This window comes from Aristolochia californica, unplaced genomic scaffold (genome assembly GCF_029961685.1).
Source record: "Aristolochia californica isolate CCGP_79_NKW_82.1479 unplaced genomic scaffold, dmAriCali1.0.hap1 SCAF_4, whole genome shotgun sequence".
NCBI lineage: Eukaryota > Viridiplantae > Streptophyta > Magnoliopsida > Piperales > Aristolochiaceae > Aristolochia > Aristolochia californica.
In genome coordinates this window covers 381,550-401,220 of record NW_027182103.1, presented here as the reverse complement: position 1 = coordinate 401,220, position 19,671 = coordinate 381,550, and the positions used below count along the sequence as shown (strand labels likewise).

At 38.6% G+C, this 19,671-nt stretch overlaps 3 protein-coding genes and 1 long non-coding RNA gene across 5 annotated transcripts; 2 read left to right on the top strand and 2 right to left on the bottom strand.

Annotated features, from left to right (window-relative positions):
* Positions 1–347: 347 nt before the first annotated feature.
* LOC137962070 (protein SIEVE ELEMENT OCCLUSION C-like) lies at positions 348–3,396 on the top strand. Its single transcript, XM_068808781.1, has 7 exons — positions 348–539; positions 753–851; positions 937–1,080; positions 1,495–1,606; positions 1,692–1,780; positions 1,929–2,411; positions 2,527–3,396. The coding sequence occupies exons 1-7, from the start codon at positions 348–350 to the stop codon at positions 3,139–3,141; spliced, it is 1,734 nt and encodes a 577-aa protein (XP_068664882.1). The 3' UTR covers positions 3,142–3,396.
* Positions 3,397–4,647: 1,251 nt separating this feature from the next.
* Positions 4,648–8,681, bottom strand: LOC137962918 (RAP domain-containing protein, chloroplastic-like). 2 transcript variants are annotated; one of them, XM_068810050.1, is made up of 4 exons: positions 8,561–8,681; positions 6,481–8,470; positions 6,270–6,352; positions 4,648–4,941 (listed from the first exon to the last, which is right to left on the bottom strand). In XM_068810050.1, the coding sequence occupies exons 2-4, from the start codon at positions 8,288–8,290 to the stop codon at positions 4,849–4,851; spliced, it is 1,986 nt and encodes a 661-aa protein (XP_068666151.1). In that variant the 5' UTR covers positions 8,291–8,470; positions 8,561–8,681; the 3' UTR covers positions 4,648–4,848. The 2 variants fall into 2 exon arrangements, with proteins under 2 accessions (XP_068666151.1, XP_068666150.1); XM_068810049.1 differs by having other exon boundaries at positions 6,481–8,681.
* On the top strand, positions 8,642–18,990 carry LOC137962069 (protein JINGUBANG-like). The gene is made up of 3 exons (XM_068808779.1): positions 8,642–8,699; positions 9,679–10,910; positions 18,904–18,990. The coding sequence occupies exons 1-3, from the start codon at positions 8,642–8,644 to the stop codon at positions 18,988–18,990; spliced, it is 1,377 nt and encodes a 458-aa protein (XP_068664880.1).
* On the bottom strand, positions 13,923–15,969 carry LOC137963533 (uncharacterized). The gene is made up of 2 exons (XR_011115210.1): positions 15,833–15,969; positions 13,923–14,792 (listed from the first exon to the last, which is right to left on the bottom strand). It is a non-coding gene; the product is annotated as an uncharacterized lncRNA (long non-coding RNA).
* Positions 18,991–19,671: the final 681 nt, after the last annotated feature.

Here is a 19,671-nt window from a genome sequence, read left to right as displayed (position 1 = left end):
GTTTGTTCCCTGTCTGCATTAATTATTTCACGTTAACCAGCTTCATGGTATATCCTCTGTGTAGCTGTTTTTGGTAATGCTACAGTTCTTCAAAGTATAGTCTACGTTAATGTAATGATAAAGAAGAACAGAGTAATTCCCGATACTTGGCTTCGATCAAACGAAAGCACAAAAAAGCATTGAAGTTTCTCTTGATTTTGTCCCATTCCTCAAAGATTTTCGTCTGAACCAGAACAAGGTTCACCTCTTTTCTCTTTCCATGTGAAGAAAGCAACCCCGGTCCCTTTACACCTCTCAAGAGTCTTCCCTATATGAACCTGCTTCAGAGCGTGCCGATTCAGAGCTAGATGGAAACCCATTTCAGTCCCGGGAAAAGGATGATGAGAACAAGTTCTCTCTATCTTTCGTCTTCGAATGAAGATGTGATGGTGAAGAAGATCAGGCAGACACACTTTCCTGACGGAAGTTCCGTGGACTCAGAGTCTCTGATGTGCATGGTGGAGGATATTGTGCAGCACAGCTATGAACCCAATTTGCTGGTGATTGGCTTTGATTTTCTTCTAAGCTCTTGTGGCAGTTCTAACATTGAAATTTTTATGAGACAGCTACTAATCGAGATTTTCACCCCAGATGATATCCTTCTTACGCAATTTCTGTAAACTAGTTCTTTCTTATGTGATGATAGTTTAAGGAATGGAACTGGGATGCACTAATCCGAAGCAGTAGGGGATAATCAACACATGCTTTTGCAGGTACCCGAGGCACCAAAAGTGGCGTACGTTGGAGATAGAACACAACCTGTATGTTTCCATGCATCAGAGGTGAAGACCATATGTCGGCTATCATGTGAGGTACAGAAAACAGGGTACTCGTCAAAGTTATTATTACCATTATCACCATTTGATTTTTCATGAAGATGACTTCAGTTGGTGGCAGGTATTGAGCAGGTGCTTTGGGGAAGACAACCGACATGCTGCCACAATGGCCTTACTTGATTCTCTGGGAAATAATCCATGGGATGGGAAAGTGGCTCTTGTGCTAGCCGCTTTTGCAATTACTTATGGAGAATTTGTGCTCGTTATGCAATTTTGCCGAACTAATCCCCTAGCCGTATCAGTAACTACTTTCAAGCAAGTGTTTCGCTACTTGCAGCAGGATAAAGAAACTCTCAAGCCCTGCTTCAAGGTTTTAAACCGTTTAGCAAAGACTCTGGTCAATGTAGCAAGATGCATCATTGAGTTTGAGAGCCTCCCCATGAAATACATTACACTAAACATTGAAGCACTTGCTGCAACGAAGACCCTCGTCCACTTGGCTGCATATTGGGTGATTAGGAGTGCTGTTGCTTGTTCTTCACTAATCACTGATTTGATCACAAGGAGTCGTGACCACGTGCATGTTCTTTCCTGACCTTATTTATTTCAGAAATCACTAATTGATTGCTTTTAGCATTCCTCCAGATACAGCAACCCTGAAACTTTTAAATTTTTTTACAGGAAGGCGAACAGAGTTGGCATGGTATGGGAGCTCTGGAGTTTGGTCTATAAGGTGAATTTGATACATGAACAATTGAGGAGTCAGTTGGATGCATGGGACCATTATATAGGTTAATACCATTGCCAACATTGGGAAAGTAAATTTCAGTGTTCAGGATACACATTATCTGATTGTTGTATCTTCATGGCTTTTAGATGTGAAAACTAGGACTGAACTCACTTACGTCTTTGAGAAGAGACATTTTGACAATCAGGAGGTGCTCAGGACATTATTTTCTGTAAAGGTGGGCCCAAAAATTCAGAGGGCTTCCTCACCAGGAAAGGTACGTTGTAATCTTCTTCTTCTTTGTTTTTTTTTTTTCTGATCTAAGATGCTAACAAAAAATTATATCACCAAGATTCCTGATTGTATATGGGGTTGATGATGCACAGTTTGACCTTGACGTACTTAGTAACAAGGAGGTTATCCTTGTTATCTCAAAGCTGGATATACTTCCAAAGCAGCTGCTTCTCCTTGTGCAACAAACGTCTGTTCATCTTCAAAATGAGAATGATAGGAGTTATGAAGTTGTTTGGATTCCATTTGCAAGCTCCACTTTATGGAGTGAAGATGAAATAAGCATTTTCCACCATCTGGCAAGCAGCTTACCATGGTATTCACTCAGCCAGCCTTGGTTGCTCCGATTGGCAGTGGTTAACTATATCAAACAGTCTTGGCATTTCGAAAATGAGCCATTGATGGTGGTCTTGGATCAGCAAGGAAGAGTATCTTGTCAAAATGCAACTGACATGATAATAATTTGGGGTGCAAAGGCATATCCCTTCTCAACTTGGAGGGAAGAAGAGTTGTGGGAAAAAGAAAATTGGTCTCTTCAGTTTATTATGGACGACATAGAGCCCTTGTTATCTCTGTTGGTATGATACTTTTTCCCTCTTCCATTAACGCAACTTTTTCTTACATTTTGCAACGTACTTTTCTTCCCATCTCATGTCAGCTTCTATGCTAATGCAATCAGATTCTTCATGACAGATTGAGGAGGGAAGAACTATCTGTATTTATGGAAGCAACAACTTGGAGTGGATCAAAGAGTTTTTAAATAAGATCAAAGCCATTAAAAGAGAGGGTCTTTCACTAGTGCTGCTATATGTGGGCAGCAGCTGCTCTTGTGAGAGAAATGCAAGAGAGATTTTAAATTCCATTGCTGAAGAAAAGCTCAGTGGATACTTGTCTGAAATCAAAACATACTTCTTTTGGGCAAGGTTGATGAGTATGAGAAGCTCAAAAGTACGTCTTGGGAAGGATCAAAAGAGTGATGTCATTATGCAGGAGGTTGTCTCTCTGCTGAGTTCTGATGAAGGCGGGGATGGCTGGGCATTGATTGGAAAAGGATCATTGACTGACATCTTAAAAATTCAAGGAAGGGAGCTCATAGAATTGATAGGTCTAAATCAGATATGGGGAAAAGATATAGAGAAGGTGAGTTTCTCAAGTGGAATGAGGAATGCTTTAGACCATACTCAGCCCATCAAGCATTGTGATCTACAGAAAATAGTGTCCCATGATGAAGGAATCCTTTTTTGTGAAGAATGCAAAAATCCCATGAAGAAGTTTATTTTATATCAATGTATTGTCGGGAAGGATTGATTGAAGCCCCTTATTATTTTTAAGAATGAGGCATTTTAAGTTTTTCATCCACCTTCAGTGATGACAGATGGACAGTAAGATGATCTTCGTTAGTAAAATACAGAAAGGGAGGAAAGACAAAAAAGTATATGATAGTAGATGACAATCTTCGAGCTTTCAATGGTGATTCGATTTGTTGAGTTCAGGGGTGGGCATCTTGTTAATGAGATATATTGGAACTCTTGAAATCCCATGTGTATCAGCTGATAAATATGATGCATTTGACTATAATGTTCTCTCTCAGACTAACAAATATTAGAAAGAAAAAGTGAGACACTGTCTATGTATTTTATCAGTGCCTATAACATCTGATAGGTATCGGATATATGCGAGGATGTATCTGCAGTTCAGCCAACCATGGTTGAGGCTCTTTGCTTTCTCTAACATTTTGTACTCACTCTGGTGCTCTTGAAATTCTCAAGGCAAACTATTTGGTGTTATGGTGATTTGACAACTGTTTCATTATCTATTCTATGATGAACCATCAATACTTTTTATCTGATGGATCAAAATACTTCCAAATTATGCTTAAACAAAAAGAAAGCATCGTATATTGAGTAATGATTGTATAAACATTAGTAGCAACAACCCTAACATTCACTACCTTGTCTACCTGCTAATTACTATAGAATCCTGGAGCTTGGGGCCTGACAAGTATCTGCCTGTGATTCTCCTTACAATTGACTGAGAGAAAATTCATTGAACATGACCTCCTACGCTTTGTTTATAATTATTGTTAAGGAAAGAAAAGGTTTACTACAAATAATTCAAGCTGAAGTTTGTTCACAAGTCCCTGCAACTGTAGTTTATGACAAACTGAATTATAAAGTTATCCATACTGCAGGAATCACTACCAAAAACAAGGATAATCTTGTTGCTTGTGGCTCAAGTAGTTTAGCCAGTAATAGTAGGCGTTTTTAAAATATTACACAAAACTATGCTTAGTTGAGTCTCATGGTGGATGAAAAGTTACAAGACAGGAAAACATCCTAGTACTAGGTTGAAAAGGTTGGCAGGTGCCACTGATAGCTCCAGGTCACAGTGGAACATTACATGACACTGGAATGCAGGTGCATATGATATAGGTTCCTCTTCCCCCATTAAAGGGTGAAAAAATGGCAACAATTACTTTGATAAGAATGGATGTACACAGATGAAGGATGCAAAAGCACAAAACAGCTGTTCATGGTGCTCCAAGAGAAAGAAATGGTGTTTGGGTCCTTGCTCAATGAGAGCAGTAGCTGTTCTATTATGCTCATTGTCTGAGAGCTCCTACCTTAAAGAATGCAGCAGCAGTTGAAAAAACTTCTGATGAGAGAATTCCCATGGTCATGTCAGGCCAAAAAGATCGTTGGATATCCCTAATATATGATGAGAGATATTCATCAACATTAAAAAAAAAAAAAAAAAAAAAAAACTGCAAAGCATAAATAAAGAAGTATATCTATTTCCTTTATGTTCATCACTGTTTGAACAAATAATAACCCCTTTCATGTAGGATACAAGGGGCAATTACTTGAAATTACATTTGTGCAACAATCCTCCCTTATATGAAAAGGGCTGTATCTTAACTCACCAACTCAAAAGTGTTAAGATGTGATTCAGGGATCTAGACTCATAATATAGTCAATGAAACAACTCCATCTGATGGCTTCCTTTCTTAATCATTTATGAACTGCTTTCGTGGTTTTGGCATAAAGGTCTCTCAAGAATTTGCCGCAGATATTTCAGTTGCTCGTGTTCACCTTGAAGCTCCTCCCACTGTGGAGATTGAATATAAAAAATGTATAAATTAAATCTCTCATAAAAATGTAATTGTGTACTTGTAGGTTGGTTCATGCAACTTCTTGATATTAACACAAAAGAACAATGGAGGGAAATAATTTTAAAGGACGAATTGAAGGGTTTGAGAATGAGCGTCTAAGGACAGTAGAGCTTAATTTGCCATGCACCTCAAGTACTACGGATTGCAAAAGATCAAGCCCAAGCAAAAGAAATAGGCCCTTCAACTTATCAACATGTACAACGGATTGCAAAAGATCAAGCCAAAGCAAAAGAAATAGGCCCTTCAACTTATCAACCATGTTGATAAAAGTACATCCACATGTATTCTTTGCCATGAAGATTTCCAGGGAATGTTCTTTTTTTAATAATTAAGCATTTGTTCAGTAAAGAGGAGTCACAGTTAGCATGTTAATCCAACCTGAACCAGGAATTGACTAAGGTTTGTTTGTTTCAATTCTGAACAACATTGTTAACAATGTGGAGAGCTAAGTTTGAACACGACCAAGCCTTTCAGTAACTATAGATTGCACATATCGTCATCAACAATGTCTTTCATTTTCTTCTTTTCTTTGTTTTTTTAATCAACCACAAATTTATCCAATCAAAGTAAAGCTAAAAAAATTCTTAATAATTTGTTAAAATTTATAAAATTTAGTTGCACAAAAATGAATTTTCTTGTTTTTATCTCAAATAAGATGAAAATTCTCTATGATAAGTTCTGTAAGGTAAAACTTTCTCAACTGCTTTTATTTAGGAAGAAAAAGAAATTAGACCTAAAATCCATGTAAGTTAGGGGGACCCATTTTCGAGTCTATATAATAGATGTAAATTTGATAATGAAGCCCTCCTTGGGCTAAAATGGACTTGGGTCCAACCTCCTTTTCCCATTTTATTTATTAATCTATTCATTGTCATTGTTTATCATTATCACTATCTTTGCTATGTTCAAGATCTGAATGACCAATTCCTAGCGGAAACAAGAATTTGCTGAGACAGTTTGGTGTTTTCCTCTACAATCACATTAACATTTTACATAAAAAATTCAGCCAAATATTGAAATAAGCCTCTTTAGGTAATATATTCTTATTAGCACAAGCTGTTTACTACAGATATAGATAATACTGTTGTTCTTTGTTAAAAAGTCCTTCCAATATCATCCAACACTAGGACAAGTCATAGGAATCTAACTTTGGGTTCATACTAGTAGATGAGCCTGCTAAGAATCTGTTGATAATTGAGAGATTTACTAAACCATGTCAAATGGAAAATGTTGAGGGTTTATCACATCTTAAGTAACAACTGACCTCTTGATGAACGACAGAAACCACATTCCATCCAGCAGCAGTAATGTAGCGGCGCTTCAGCATAGTGTGCCCTAGAGGAGTCCCTAGAAACAAGCAGAATTCGTACATTACTTGATGATCAATAAAAGATTCCAGAATTTCAATCTATGAAGTTACAATTATTTGTATTTAATGTAAGTTGCAAATTTATAAGAAGCAGATAGAAACACACCAAAGTTCCGGGAAAAATGAGTTGGGCCATCAATTTCCAAAGCAATCTTTCGATCTACCAATACTGCATCCAAAGAATAGCCGTCAACTAGATACTCCCTAACCCACTCCAGGCCCATGCTAACAAGAAGACGTGCAACTTCCTTTTGAAATGAAGAAGTTGTTTTCTGATTAAACCGCTTAGTTTTCCCAGCATATGCAATTTTTTTCTCAAGATCAGTAGGAAGAGATAATCCAAGATGCGGGTACTCTAGCTTCAAGGACTGGTTTGCAAGTTGAACCTGTGACGCAAACGTAATATCCTGCCTGAACTCTTCTGAAAGGCTGTGCTCCTCAAAATTGCACAAAGTTGTCCAAACATGAGAAAAAAAGGGTCGTTCCATTTGCCCAAAAACAGCATAGGACCATGCCAGACTTCCCAGCTGATCCCTACTGAAATTGAGTGTTAGACTTTCTAAGGGCACATCCAAAAGAAGATCTTCAATGTTTTTTATCTCTTTTTCCTCGTACTCTTCAGAAGAATCCTCAAGAGGAGTTGAAAGAATCCCTATGTCACAAGTGACATCAACTATATCTTTAAGAGCTTCATCTAGTGCATCAAGCAAGTGGTTTGCATTCTCGTTTAGGGAAGCAAAAGCCCACAAAACTTGAGTGAGCTCTTGCTCTTTAAAGTACTGAACTAGTGCTGATGCTCTCTTTGATAGTCCTGAAAATAAGCTAGGAGCTGAGTGCCTCATGGAGGCAAAAGCACCAGCAACATTAGCCACATTTTGTGCATTAAGTTCCGCGGCTTTGGTCACAGCAACCTCAGCAATTCTATCCATCTCTGACAAATAAAGAAGCTCACCTCCTATCTTAGACAGGGCCCATGCAATATTTGATAATCCTTGAGGAGAGCAGTCAGGTAAAACTGCCATTGCAATACCCACAAGCATAGACATTTCTCTTTGACGAGCGAAAGCTAATCTGTGAGTCCTCATCATAGACACCTTCTCCATATTCTTGGCAATTCTATGAAGTGCAGTAGCAAGATTTAAAGGGGTAAGAGGAGATGGGCTCAATCCTTTTCCAACAGCCGATATCATGTCAGCCACTACCTCTAGCACTTCATGGGCGGTTTGGGCATCTACTATCTCTTTGTTAAGTGAAAACTCTTGTTTCCGATTAGTGGATCCTGAGAACTCGGATAGTTTTTGTATGAAAGCCTCTCTTTTTTGCTCTTTCATTTCTTCGAACACTCCATCTCCCATCAAACTCACGTTGTGTTTAAGTTCACCAATATCCTTCACCTCTTCTTCACCTTCTCCCGAGTCATAGTCAGAATCATTCAAACTGTTGGTTTTTTTATTCGTCTTCGCTTTAATACTCTTTTTAATCTTCTTCTTTTTCTTTTTAGCAGCCACTACATTTTCCATGACATGAGTCAAGCCACGAGCTTCAATAGAATGCAATGCAAATTTCCTTGCTCTCACACACCAATCCATCCCCTCCGTATCATCCAGCAACTTTGATTTCTTACGGGTTTTCTTCTTTGGAGGCCTGAACCCAAATGGATCAATCTCACCCAGAAACTCCTGTTCCCAATCTGTATCAAGCTCATCTTGCTCCTCCTCCTTTTTTACTCTAACTACAACGTTTCTACTTCTATCTATACAAATTCTTTGTTGTCTCCTGCTAAAACCAGGCTCAATTTCGCCGTCACAAAATCCACTCCTTGATTTCATCATGGGAAATCTCCGAACTAATTTTTCAGTCATATTGATCGGCTGCAAGCATATCTGAACTGAAAATGTACTTAAAATCGCTTCCATTTTGCTCAGGGGTAACTAAACGCTTGAAATAGCTATAACGGTCCGCCTCAATGATCAAATTCACAAAATTTCCAACTCACTGAACTGATTCAGCACCCCAAGCAACCAAGAAAACAGCACCCACTAAAGATAACTCCGTCGCAGATATCACACTTCCTTCTCTCAGTCTTCATTCAGGTGCTTCACCCACAACACAAGAAGCTGTTTATCTTCGTGTTTTTTGGGAGTTTCAATGATAAAAGGAGAAATTCAGAGGTTTGGTTTGCTCACCAGTTGTTAAGGTTAGGAAGCCACGGCAGAAAATGTTGTGGTATCGTGGGGGAGATTCTACCGTATCCTGTCGAAGAGTGGATGGGTCGTGAGAATCGAAAAGCCACCTACGATACCGAATACCGACATAAGCACCCTTGTTAGCTGCTGCTTGATGGGTCAATGTTCCATTTAAATCGGTTGAACCGACTGAACATCTCAAAATGACTGGAGCTTTTGCTCTGAATCAACTCTTACTCCAAAATAACTAGTAGCTAATTCAAGAAACTCGTTTTTCCAACTAATAAACTTAATATTTTTCGATTCATGGATCAGGTGGAACTATCATATGCAAAACAATTAAAATGGTTAAAACCTAGAAGTGCCAAATGCAGAGATTAATATGTAGATAAAACTTCACTTTTCGAATCTCACCGAATCACTTCTAAATAGTGGCATCTTTCACTTTTGACTCAAGACTCCAATGATTTACCACATTAAATACTATATGAATAATAAACTATAACTTAGCACAAATAATTGGATCACATGAATCACATCTCTATAGGAGCCTCTCACATGGTCTCAAGTTTGTGCAATTCTATTTAACGAGAGCATATTTATGGAAACAACCTAAAGCAATTCCATTCCAAAGTGCAAGAGTTACTTGGATTGAGAGAAAGAAATACTTCTTAAAGCAAAAAAAAAAGAAAAGTGGTGTATAAGAAACAAATCGCCCAAAATCTTTCTTTCTTCTCCCTTCCTTCTTATTATCGGTGGGCATTACGTTATACATAACACCTGTAGAAGGACAGGAGTCTCATGGAGAGGTCTCAAATTTTGAGGAGGCAAGATGATATTACCCTCTATATAAATAATTAGAAATCTTAGGTCAGATGCTTGAGAAATTTGAGAGACTCACCCACCACCCTTAATATGTCTTGGATTTTAAGGGTTTATGTCTTAAGCCCTTCATGCTAGTTTGATACGTATACTTAATGTGATTTCCGTACAAAGACGAATATAAATCTTTCTAATTATAGTCTTCCTCTTATGAGATGCCACGTGGCGGATTCCCACTCGGCCGCTTCTCTCCAAGAGAAAAAAACGTAATAAAAGCTCGTCGTCTCTCTCAACAGCATACTCGCTCTCTCTCTTCCCCCTCTCTCTTTCCGTCATGCCGGCTACTTCCTGGTATTCCAGCTGCACCTGCATCACCGCTGCCGTGGCACGACCTAACCTCTCCCCAGACACCAGCACCTCCTCGGACGATAACAGTACCGCCGCCTCGACCACCAGGCTGCAAAGCAACGCTTCTCTCCAGACTCTTCCCTCTGTCCCTTCGTTGCAGAAACTCTCCGCCAACGAAAAAACGTCCCTATCGCATCTCCTAGTCTCCTCGCTCCGCCCGGACCGCTCCCAAGTCACCTCTATCGCTATCTCGTCGGGCCTACTCTACTCCGCTTCCAGTAACCAAATCCGCGCGTGGGAAGTTTCCACTCTTGACCAGATCGACGCGTTCAACTTTTCCGGTGATGGGTCCGTGAAGTCGCTTGTCTTCTCCGACGGGAGAATCTTCACCGCCCACCAGGACTGCAAGATCCGCGTCTGGGAGTTCGACACTCACCACCGGCAGCGGCACCGGCACGTCGCGTCGTTACCCACGCTCAACGACCGCCTTCTCCGATCGCTTCTAGCCAAAAACTACGTCCCGGTGAGACGACACAAGAAGCGGTTGTGGGTAGAGCACGACGACGCCGTCTCCGCGCTGGCCGTCTGCAAGGGTCTCCTGTATTCCGTCTCCTGGGATAAAACGCTGAAGATTTGGCGCATTTCCGACCTTCGGTGCCTGCAGTCGGTTACCGCCCACGGAGATGCCGTCAACGCGGTCGCCGTCGCCGGCGACGGCACCGTCTACACGGGTTCCGCCGACAGCCGCATTCGTGTCTGGGCGAGAGAGAAGGGAGAGAAGAAGTATACGTTGAGGGCAACGCTGGAGAAGCACAAGTCAGCGGTGAACGCCCTCGCACTCGACGGCGAGGGCACCGTTCTGTACTCCGGCGCCTGCGACCGGTCGATCCTGGTCTGGGAGAGGGAGGACAGCGCGGGGCACATGGCTCTAGCTGGGGCTCTGAGGGGCCACAGTGGGGCCATCCTCTGCTTGATCAACGCCGAAGATTTGCTGCTCAGTGGATCTGCAGATCGGACGGTAAGGATTTGGGGTAGGGGAATCGACGGTCAATACGCTTGCTTGGGCAAGCTCGAGGGACATGCCAAGGCGGTCAAGTCGTTGGGAGCGGTTTGTGACGGATCCGAATCCGGGTATACGGTATATAGCGGGAGTTTGGATGGGGAGATTAGGGTCTGGCGAGTACGGATTTCTTCGGGTCTGAAAGGGTCCGATTCGGATCCCGATTTTGATCTTCTCCATTGGAAGGTCCGATAATAATTTTTTTCTTTTTCAATATTTTTTCTTTTTGTTAAAAGGGCCATTCATTCAGTGGATTTTTACCCTTAATTTTTGTTTTGATTTTATTTTAAAATAAGAAAATAGAGGAAGAAAAGGCAATTATTTTGTGAATCCATAATTGGAATAAAGCTTTTAGTTCATTAATAAAAAAAAATAAAAAAGGAAAATTTTAAATTAAAATTTGTCCTCGTCAAGAAGATTGACTTAACCTATGTAATCGACTTAAAAAATGTAGAATTAAAAAATTTTAAAACAAAATCGTACATCTATACTAATATTTAGATTTAAGGTTTAGGGTTTAGAAAATGATAGAATCCGATTTACAAAAATTTCTCTTATTAAATTCCTCGATTTCGACTAGCATTTGGACCCATTATTGTCAAAAGAGTTGAGAAGCCGTTCATTTCAAGAAATATTGTCTCATGTTGAGTTTTGTCTTCCCCATGCACCAAGGAGGCATCTCAAGGTACAAATGTTTTGTAAATTTATAGAGAAAGACAATGCTCTCGTTTATCAAAGTCTAAAGTTAATGCTTTTAGCTATAATTTTATTTTTTTTATATTACCTAAGCTCTTAGAACTATAACCATAGATTCTTTTTGTTGCATTTTATGATTGGATGACCTTTGACTCTATCTCCTCTTCCAAATGTAACTTAAGAAATAGATAGATAGATAGATAGACAGACGGGATTTCTACGATATAAAATAAATTTAAAAAATTAATATGAAAACCCATCTTTTGCTTATCTAAGACACTATAAATCCGAATTTAAAGAGGTTGATAGATGGATAGATAGATAGACGGACCCACTATTATATTCATTAATTGTTTTCATACTAATGAATATTTTATGCATGGTCAATGGAGGATGTTAAAAAATACTGATCATAAAACTTGTCTTAATGAAGAAGACAAGTGTGCATGGGAAACAGGTATAAATAAAATACTCCACATTACTAGCTACCAAGTTGTCTCTCTTGAGCATTGAGTCAAACAAGTTACCAGTAAATAAGGTAATGGCAATTTGGCTTAGTTTTTGCATTAATGATAGGGTTGATGCCTACACTGCATCTGCATCTGCAAACACAAAAAATGGTTTTCATTCCACTACTTTTGAAGTTTATGAGGGAATCAAATACTAATTAATGGGCATTGGAAACTACTAAGACCTTTTATTTATCTTCTGTACATTGAGAGAGTAATCCCACCTGGTTAAAATGAATAATTTGATAGAAATAAGGATAAAGATCAAAATACAAATGCCAAATAACTCAAAACTCAAAACTCTGAAGGGTTGTAATCATCTACAATCTCTCCTGTTTTTGCAAATGGAGGTGGAGGGGAACGCACCCCAACAGCTATCTCGCAGATGATTGGAGAAGAAAGAAACCAAAAGTAATCACTACTTCTGCAACGACTTTGGCCACTTATTTAGCCAAAGATAATGTATTTATATAAACAAAGTGGTGCTAGAAAGCTGCAGCAGCTGCTGTAATATTGCAGGCTCTTTCTCTTCCATGGCAGGATCAAGTAGGCAAGTTGGAGCTGCCGAAAGGGGGAGAGAGAGTGGAGGTTAGCGATGGCTGCTGCGTCGCCATTAACGATGTCAGCGGTGGAGGATGAGGCATCCAGGCGTCACTGGTTATAGATCTCTGCTGCGTCGGGAACTTTCGAGAACTATAAAATAGAAGAAAGATGGGAAGAGTGCAATGGCAGGCATTGAGCTTGGAGGGAAGTGTGACAGCTTAGACTCCCTTGTTTTTTAATGGTTTTCAATGGATTGGGTTAGGGTCAAGTAAAGATCTTTCAAAGATAATTTCTGTATTTGAATTGGATGAACAAAAGTCCGACTTGCCTGGTTTGAGTCGGTCTGGCAAAAAAAGATTTCTAATTTGATCGATTCAACCAGATTCTAATTTGATCAATAAGGTTCCGAGGAGGGTCCAATTTGATTAATCCATACTGATTAGCCGAAATTGTTAGTTTTGCTAGAAGGGGAGGAACCACTCCCATTCCCTCTCTTTTGACAACAATGGGAAGGCAAGAGCTCCTCCACACCAGTACCTGGAGGGCCTAGTGAGACACAAATTGGTCTCATCTTCGCTATTTTGAGTAATTTAAGGAAACTAGTGGCCATTTCCAACATTACCATTAAATTTTATGCTAATGGTTTGCTAATGTAAGAAATGAAAACATCTGGCAAAATGGCACCCAACCCCAGAATAATAACCAAATTTGATCCATTTATTTGACAAGAACCCAATTTAACCCTAGATTAATAACTATATTTGATATATTTATTTGACAAGAATCCAACTTAACCTTAGATTAATGACCAAATTTATCATATTATCTTGTACCTAACTCATCCCAAACTCGGTTGAACTGGCTTTAACATAGCAAAAACCAGTCAATACGAGTCTAATTTGGTTCTCTATGCCTGTTGCCTCAGGGAGCACCAGCTCACAGAACCATGTTTCAAACTGGGTTAGCTCCTATGGCCAAACCAGCATAATACAGAGAGAAAACCAAACATATCTTAACTATTTTTTAGCATAGGCTTTCCAAGTTATACTGACTAAATTTGTCCAGGGATGGGTGTCTCAGTTTTACAAAATCTTGATGGCCAAGGCAATCCCCGAAAAGTCTATTTATACAGGGGCATACAGTCTGGCCTTCCTCTCCTGATACCCATTACCTAAAATGTCAAGGTTTTTCCATAACATCTCAGGTAGCTACAAAGTACAAATCTAAGACATCTCGATGGCCAAGACATTGCCAGATACCCACCCCTGAATATGTCTTTACTTCTACTTACTAACCACAAATAATACCAGGCAGAATCACAGGCAAGCAAGTAATACTAAATGAACAGAACAATGTATGCATGATATCTTACACAAACAGTGCATTGGGTTTCTACAAACTCAATGTGATTCAAGTACTACCACAAAGTTATACAGAATCCTTTTGTTGCACTCCACTTATCGAAATTTCAGTCAACATTTCACTTATTCTTAAAACTTCATTTTGCTAAAAAGGGAAAGTGCAAGACCCACAAAGAAAATGACAGGAGAAATGCAAAAAGGCAAGATACAAAAAATATGTCCATCCTAAGGAATTTCACAACAGAAATCAACCTAAGTCTGCCGACTGAGACGCTTCCTCAGCTTCCTGTACTTGTGCTTGTTCATTTTCTTCTTCCGCTTCTTCTTCACACTATCAGCCCAGATAGTGTGTGTCTCACTGGGGCTTTCATCATTGCCTGAGCCCAACTGGAGGGATTCAGATAGAAAAGTAGGATTCAAATGGTACCCTAAAGTGAAACTGGGATAAAGTTGAAAAGGCTGACTAATTGGGACCTTATCATAATCAAGATAAGGAAAGCGATGATTTGTGTTCTTCGTGCATGGATCAGATTCATCTTGGTGAAGGGAAAGAGGGGGTTTGAGAATTGATATTGGAGGACTTCTGAGTGTGGTGAGGATTCTCAGAGAAGATGGCTTGTTCATAAGTTTATGGAGGACACTAGCCATAATCAGCGACTGTTACAATAGACTAACAGCAAAAGAAATTTTGAATGAGGCAATTTTTTTCTTTGCTTGATAAAGCAGGACAGCTATTCCACCAATTGTGAACAAAGAAATAATATTGGCCCAAAAAAAAAACGACTTAGAGATCATCCAGTTGGACTTGTTTCCTTCAGCACACAATTCAGAGTGGGATCGACGAACAGGTGAGTCTCTTCTGCCTTCAAAGCTCAGATCAGAACTACATTACCCTGAAACAACATTTGTTACATAGATATGCAAATCAGTGGATCATATGTTGACAACTGAAACTCTGCAAGCCATGGCTCATTCATGAGTAAAGGGGATGGTTTGTGAATATGAAGTTATTAGTTCAAGTGTCAAAGGTATATGGAGTTGTGGGGTTGTGTATGCACATGCTCGTGTGCCTGCGTCTATGACAAAATTTAGGAAAAAATAAAATCTAATAATGCTGTCGAAGTTCCACAACAACGAAATAACCAAGATGAAAGATTAACAGACAACTGGTTTTCGATATGCCACACTTTAGATAACAACCCACCTGTTGATCACCTTAGCAGAAAGGGGGGAAACACAGAATATAAACATTACTTAACACATGCAACATCAACCCGGACTATCCCATGAGAACAAAGCTATGAGAATTTCCCAAAGCATATCCATATTTAATCATGAATGCTGCTGCCTAGTCATATCTTAGACATGATCTGAGCATGTTAATGCCAATAACATGAAAAATCAGGAAGCATCCAATGCCTCGGGATCTTTCTGACTCACAAAAACATTGGTTTAAAATATTATTAATTTGAGAAGCAACAACCAGTGAGTTCAAGGATAATATATCAAGTAAAAATTCATAAGTACCATAAAGAAAGTCTACCAAAATTGAAGCGTGACATTATTTAAGGGATTACTTCGAAATTTGAAACAACTCTAAGCAGAACTATAACTAAAGCTGGAAGGGCTTCCCTGGCCTGTACATCACTGCAACCTCGAAACATTGTGGAAGAAATGATAGAAGTTATTTACATAATAAACTGAAAAACAGTAACAGATCCAAGAGAAAATTTGAAAATCATCACTTGTTTCGGGGTTGTGTACACATACCCAAAGCATAGAAAAAACCACAACTCCAGGCGAATTAAAGAAGATGCAGAAGGAAGATATCAATGGGCATTTAACAGACGATTCGACGGAGACAAAGATTAAACTTTTCACGAAGACTAGGGAAATGAACACTATTAACTGCCGTAAAGTAATGAAACTCAACCTCGAGGACGAACCAGAGGAATAAATGTTGCCAACTGCGAGTTCTCGGCGTCGATCAATCGCCGGGGACGGAGGCGGGGAGAGGAAGAAGAATGCCAAGCGTAAGCCCCACAGCCTTACCGCTTTACCCTGCAACTCGGGGCGAGAAGGCCTACGTAATACCGTACTCAGCATACGGTTTATGTAATAAACCGGGTTGGGCCGGTTCGGGAATCTTAGGAAAAAGGGGTTTGAAATAAAAAAAGAGCAATAATTTCCGAAGAAAAAATAATTTAAGATATTTTATTATATTTTTAAATGATGTTATATATATTTAGAGTAAATTAAGAGTATAAAAAATATATTAAAAAGACTAAATTAATTTATTCTATATATGATTTATTTACCAGCTTATCGGGTAAATAATTGGAATAATAAAAATTCAATTAAAATATATTATTTTATAATAATTAAATATGATAAATCATTAAAAAATACGTAAATCATGTTTTATTTCAAACATTTAATCGAATAAAAAGTATTTAAATATATTTATATGATCATTAATCAAGTAAAAAAATCCCTATCTATTTCAAGAAACGAGTAATTAGGTAAAATTACTTGATTATTTAATCAGAAAAGAGTTCTATTTAATAAATAAAAATAATAAATAGAAAAACCAGTAATATTCACATCCTTCTGGTAACATAAATTTGTCCGAATTAATTAATAATGAGGTTCAATAAACCCTTCTCAAAGTAACTCTTTGTTAAATACAACCCTCTATTTACATTATAATGATTAATGAAATATAATACGCATGAATAGTAACCCAGAGCTTGCAAGCACTCGGAATTGCCTCCAAACACATCTATTTCATTCTTAAATCAATGTTAACTTCTGGAACAAATATAATTACAACACTTCTCAAAGAGTTCAGTCAAAATGCTAAAAATAATGGGTATAAGGCTGATCAATGTAAGAAACATTTCCCAGAAACAAGGTTTTGAAGCTTCTCTGGCATCAAGACATCCATAATCATTTTGATTTTCATGAGGGTGAAGCCATAGTTGCTGGGCTTCAAGCACTTGCTACAAGAACACCCTTCTTCCAATCTTTTACCCATGTCATTTCTGACATCGTCTAGTTGTGCCAGGTCCATCAATCAACATTCACGAAAAAGCTTCTCACTAGGAACCTATTTCAAGAAAACTTTCAGCTCAACACATTCTATGAAGTTTGTGAATCCACTGAATAAAGATATCACAATAAGAGCACACCCGTTCGTTACCATCTTCCATCAATTCCAGGCAGGCAAAGGAGCACTAAGAATGGGAGAAAAATGTCCCCATGGGATAGGCCAAACAAAGATTACAACAGTCTCAAGGAACAGAAGAACTTGTTTTGCATAAATAGGATCAATGTCAGCTAATAAAAAAATTGCACTCTAAGCTCCAATTTTTAGAGTTTGCATGACCAAAAAAAAAGATTTTGGTATTCTAACGTTTGGTCTTCTACCTATCATTATTTTTTTTTCCACAACAGAAAATAGAAAGTCCTTTGTTTCACAGTGGCCAACTCCTTGTATAGAGATATATATTGGGGAACTTCTTTCCATGCATAGTACTAAATAAAATTAAGAATAGGACAGACTCAGTGGAAAGTGGAAGAAAGAAGACTTCACCTCTGAAATCGAGAGGTACCCATACACTAATAAACAGATCAGCCTTTGCTTCACAGTGACTGACTCACTTGACAAACAATAATACTTTCCATGTGCATTACAAAATTAAAGCATGAATAGCACAGATCAGTGGAAGGTGGAAGACATTTGGGGGGAAAACTTCACCTCTAAAATGAAAGGGAGCCATATACTCCCATTCAATTTATTTCAAATTCAAGTTGCATTGTGGGTACCATTAAAATGAAAAACAAATGCATTGTGATCTTAAAATAAGAATCATCTTCCAAAAAAATCATAAAAAGACAAGTTTCCTTGATGCAGATGACAGAACAAATTCACCTAGTCCATGTTCACATCAAGGAGTTTGTTTGTTTTTTTCTTTTAACTCATGAATATGAAATTTTATTAAAAATAATAAGTCAGCTGTTTAGCACTTTCATAGTGGGGCTAAAATTTAAGTACATGGTAGTTATATAAGAACCCAATCAGATAAGTGTTTTGCAGTAACATTTAAGCCAGTTTTTACTCACCTGGCAACCAAATACCTTGACTTCCACCAAAAAGATACCATTATCCACTGCTCTGGTATAATTTTCAGGAACAAGCACATCTTCTAAAACCTTGCTTAGGATCAACACACCAATCCCGTGTCCAAAGCTGTTCCTCTTGAACAATATCACATAGACATCAAATGCCTCAAATGGCACATCATTCACCTCCAGATTAACTACAGTGGTGACCCACACCTACATCACATTTTCATATGCAGCTCCACTGCCTAGAGAACCTCCAAATATGACACAGTACACTACATCTTATTTTGCCCCCGTCTGAGTGAACTATATGATTGCTTCTACTGGTCTTAACCATCATGTGAACATATAGCTTTGGTCATAACAGCATCCACAGACCATTGGAGCTTATAGGCCAATCATTTCCACTACAAGCTTGGGCTCCTCATACTCAAGAAGAATCAACAACTGGCTTTTTTTTTTGTTGGAAAAAGAAATTCAGCGGAAAGCCTCATGATAACCTCAGGAAGCTGGTGTCGTTCAACCCTGCACCAACACCCCACCCCCCTCTTCCCTTGTGCCTTTTGCAAGGGCTAAGACTAAAAAGCTGGACCAGGTGGACATCAAACACCCTTAGAGATTAACACATTTTTTTATAAAAAATTTAATATTTGTAACCATGTAGCTGTTTAATAGAGAAACACTCCTAGATCAGCAAATTCTATACCCAGACTCCGCAGCTAAAGGAGGTCCCCTCGCCAATCTCATGCTGTAGGGAGCCCCTTCCCCCTTGTATTGTAGATTTTTCTTTCTTCCCCAATCAATAAAGATTTAAAGCCTCCTTTAAAAAATAAAAGAAGGGCTCTGGTTGCAGGAACAGCATTTGAAATTCTTTAGCTAAACTTTTCTGACTTCTTAGACATAAGAAACTCCATTGGAGTGGAAGTAATAGCATTTGCTTTATGGTTTCAGACGATTTGCTGACCTCTCTGACACAAATGTTACAATTCAAAGAGAACTTTAAGATGTCCTGCACTCAGTTGGGACAAGAACGGTCTGGCTTTGGAGTTTGCGTTCTATTTTTCAGGAAATTACGAACATAGTCCAGCATCTTCACACATACCCCTCCGCAGCTAATGAGACCGAACCTAAATGTTCCATTACCATTCTCCTCTTGAAATATCCACTAATAACAAATCCAATACCAGTTTAAAAATGAAATAATGAAAATAAAAAAATAAAGAAACCATATTTTGAACCTAGGTCCACGGATAGGAATTATAACTAGCAGTACAACTAACAAAATGAAAACAAAACAAAGCATGCGGGGGGGGATTCCAGCGATTAAAAGAAGCAACTGCCAAAACAGCAGAATAAATCCACCAGCTCCTGCAAATTTTCCAGTAAAATATACCACTCTTATAAATGATGAGACTGAGCAGAATATTGATAAATCAGAGCTTTTTAACAGGAAAGATGTTATAACCAGGCCAACGAAATTCATAACTGCCTCATCTAAACAAAGTTATCCCGCACAGAATGAGAATCAATTATATTCTATGAGAGAAACTCTTCTAACAAATTAGAGCTCATAACTGTTAGATAAGAATATAGCAGCAGGATACATTAGTACAGCATGCTTACACGATAACTTTTTTTTTTTAT

Bases quoted from the DNA above. Each gene is read 5' to 3' on its own strand.
- LOC137962918 (XM_068810049.1), bottom strand. From the start codon at position 8,290: ATGGAAGCGATTTTAAGTACATTTTCAGTTCAGATATGCTTGCAGCCG. The intron at 6,353-6,480 runs GTGTGTTTCTAT...GCTTGTTTCTAG, and splicing joins TCATTTTTCCCGGAACTTTG to GGACTCCTCTAGGGCACACT. The intron at 4,942-6,269 runs GTCAGTTGTTAC...CAATCTCCACAG, and splicing joins TTTCTGTCGTTCATCAAGAG to TGGGAGGAGCTTCAAGGTGA.
- LOC137962070 (XM_068808781.1), top strand. From the start codon at position 348: ATGGAAACCCATTTCAGTCCCGGGAAAAGGATGATGAGAACAAGTTCT. The intron at 540-752 runs GTGATTGGCTTT...ATGCTTTTGCAG, and splicing joins GCTATGAACCCAATTTGCTG to GTACCCGAGGCACCAAAAGT. The intron at 852-936 runs GTACAGAAAACA...AGTTGGTGGCAG, and splicing joins TATGTCGGCTATCATGTGAG to GTATTGAGCAGGTGCTTTGG.
- LOC137962069 (XM_068808779.1), top strand. From the start codon at position 8,642: ATGGGTCGTGAGAATCGAAAAGCCACCTACGATACCGAATACCGACAT. The intron at 8,700-9,678 runs GTTAGCTGCTGC...CTCTCTCAACAG, and splicing joins ATACCGACATAAGCACCCTT to CATACTCGCTCTCTCTCTTC. The intron at 10,911-18,903 runs GTACGGATTTCT...GAAATTCTTTAG, and splicing joins GGGAGATTAGGGTCTGGCGA to CTAAACTTTTCTGACTTCTT.